The sequence below is a fragment of the Sinocyclocheilus grahami genome, unplaced genomic scaffold (assembly GCF_001515645.1).
Source record: "Sinocyclocheilus grahami isolate Dianchi unplaced genomic scaffold, SAMN03320097.WGS_v1.1 scaffold1478.1, whole genome shotgun sequence".
Taxonomy (NCBI): domain Eukaryota; kingdom Metazoa; phylum Chordata; class Actinopteri; order Cypriniformes; family Cyprinidae; genus Sinocyclocheilus; species Sinocyclocheilus grahami.
Genome location: NW_015506657.1, coordinates 184,929 through 187,475, shown reverse-complemented (window position 1 = coordinate 187,475; position 2,547 = coordinate 184,929). Strand labels below are relative to the sequence as shown.

The following is a 2,547-nucleotide window of genomic DNA, read 5'->3' as shown; positions in this document are numbered from 1 at the left end:
AATTTAAATATTTTCTAAATATATACTGTATGTGTGTGTATTTATATATACATAATAAATCTACACAGTACACACTCAAATATAACGTAAACAAACATTTTTATTTTGGATGCGATTAATCGCGATTAATCGTTTGACAGCACTAGTAAAAATGTAATTGTAATATTTTATACACTATATTAAGCAATTAATTAATTGCATCTCTCTCATAGCAGGTCATACTAAGAAAGAAAACCAAAAACATTAAAATCCTTTGGATACAGTCTGACCCAAGAGTCAAAAGGGTCAAAGGTCATGACCTTACTTTGATCCCAGATCCTTCCCTTCCGCTCTGGTGACCTCATGTTCCACACCTTCCCCAACAAATCGAAGGCGAAGACGTCAGTCAGCATGGAGAAGACGTACTCGCTCACGGCGCATTACGACGACTTCCAGGAGATCAAGTACGGCAGTCGTTATAGCAGCAGCACGCTGAGTAACGGCATGAGTCTACAACTGGGCGGATCCCTGGACCGTGGCAGCCGCGGCCGGAGTGGGCGGGACAAGTGTGTGGGCGGGGCCATGGGCGGAGCCGGGGGCGGGGCTCCGGCCCGCTGGAGCCGGCGTGAAATCTGCCTGCTTTCTGCGCTAGTGTTCGCGGCGGGGATGTGTGTGATTCTCGGATGCATGCTGGCACTGAAGTTTCTGTCGCTGGAAGCGCAGGATTCTCAGTGTCGTCAGGATTGCGTGAAGCGGCGCTCGCTGCTCCGGGCCACGCGCTTCGTCCAGGGGAACGTCGACCCGAGCGTCCAGCCCTGTCACGACTTCTTCAGCTTCGCATGTGGCGGGTGGCTCCGGAGACACGGTATACCGGAGGATAAACTGAGCTACGGGATCATCACCGCCATCGGAGAACAGAACCAGGAGAAGCTGCGGCGCCTCCTACAGGCGCCGGTGCAGAGGAACGAGCCGGACAGTGCCGAGAGAAAGGTACAACCTCACACTCGGAATATTTGCTTGGTTTAAATGCATTTAAAAAAAAATCTCTCTCACCGTCAGCGTGGACGATAAAAACTCGTCACGCAACGCCATACGGGTGAGAGAGTGCGTTTGTGAGCGTTTGTGAGTGTAGGTATTGCTCCAAAGTAACACAGCTGGTGTGTGTGTGATTGTAGATCGTGTGTGTGTGTGAGTGTGTGAGTGGGAGTGTGTGAGTGTGTGTGAGTGTGTGTGTGTGAGTGAGTCTTAGGTATGTTCAATTTGCCAATGAATCTTTCCTTTGATTTGGCTCTTTTTTTTCTTTTTCTTTTTAAGTATTTGTTGAGAAAGTTTCTGGAACAAAAAACACAATATGAAAGCATCAAACTGAAACACATTACATTTACAGTAAATCCCAACAGACACAAATAACTTGTGTTTCACTAAATATGTATTTAATTACAAAATGAGCATTTAAAATGCCACACAGAAACCAGAAACTTTTAAACTGAATATTTGCACCTGTTCATTCAAATGAATCACCCAAATGGTCTGAATCACTATAATGATTCAGACTTCTGAACTCCAGTGTGTGTGTGTTTGTATAAATCTGTGTGTGGTAAATGTGTACATGAATTCAGACCGTTTTGTGTGAACAAGCATGTTTGTGTTATTTAACATTCTTTCTCTTTTTCGCAAAGATCACTGTATCTGAATACGACGACCAAAGAAAGGACATCAGCAGCGTGTACAACCGAATAACACTGAAACAACTGCAGAAAATGGCTCCAAGCGTGAGTACACACACACACACACACTCTCTCTCTCACACACACACACACACACACACTCTCGCTCTCTCACACACACACACACACACACACACTCTCTCTCTCACACACACACACACACGCATGCACGCATGCACACACGTAGACAAACACTCTCACACACACACACACTCTTATATTTAGTGTGTTTTTATTTTTAGCTGATATTAAACAGTGACTTTATTCTATAGTCTACATGTTTGGTCAGAGTACCATATTTTTCATAATGAGTTTTTTTTTATAATTTTGAATGTGCGGCGATTCATATTCTAAAGCGACTTATATAATGATATTAACGTCAAGCATGTAAAATGTGCAATTGAATTGATGGCGAATGTAAGAGCTCAAGTTTGTGTTTATACAGTGTATTGTTATTGTAGTTATCACCAGCTTGGGCTGATCATACTAAACCAGTTTAAGCCCTTGTTAGTGTTCTAGCTAGACAGTGTCACTACGGTTTGGGACTGAGCCATTGTGCCGAGCCAGACAAACTTAAATAGAGATTAAGGAGAGATGCTACTGGCAAAAACATTGCTTATTCATGCACTGGTCAATTTTGTGATTTGGGGCTTTTCATAAAGTGTTTTTTCAAGACTAGTGGAAACATTTATGCTTCATTTATGCTTCATTTATGACACTTTATCTATTTGTGGCTGTAGATTTCAATTATAATACATATCTTTAAAGAGATTTTTCTCCACTTCTGCAGCACGTACATACACCAAAACTTAGAGTTTTATTCCTCTCTATATTCTGAAGG

The 2,547-nt window shown here is 42.6% G+C and overlaps 1 protein-coding gene across 1 annotated transcript in view; it reads left to right on the top strand.

Moving 5' to 3' along the window:
- The first annotated feature begins 390 nt into the window (after positions 1 to 390).
- LOC107570566 (endothelin-converting enzyme-like 1) overlaps positions 391 to 2,547 on the top strand; it is a 20,101-nt gene continuing 17,944 nt past the window's right edge. The window contains exons 1-3 of the mRNA XM_016256798.1: positions 391 to 514; positions 572 to 969; positions 1,659 to 1,751. Coding sequence (XP_016112284.1) covers positions 391 to 514; positions 572 to 969; positions 1,659 to 1,751 — 615 coding nt within the window. The remainder of the gene's footprint in view (positions 515 to 571; positions 970 to 1,658; positions 1,752 to 2,547) is intronic.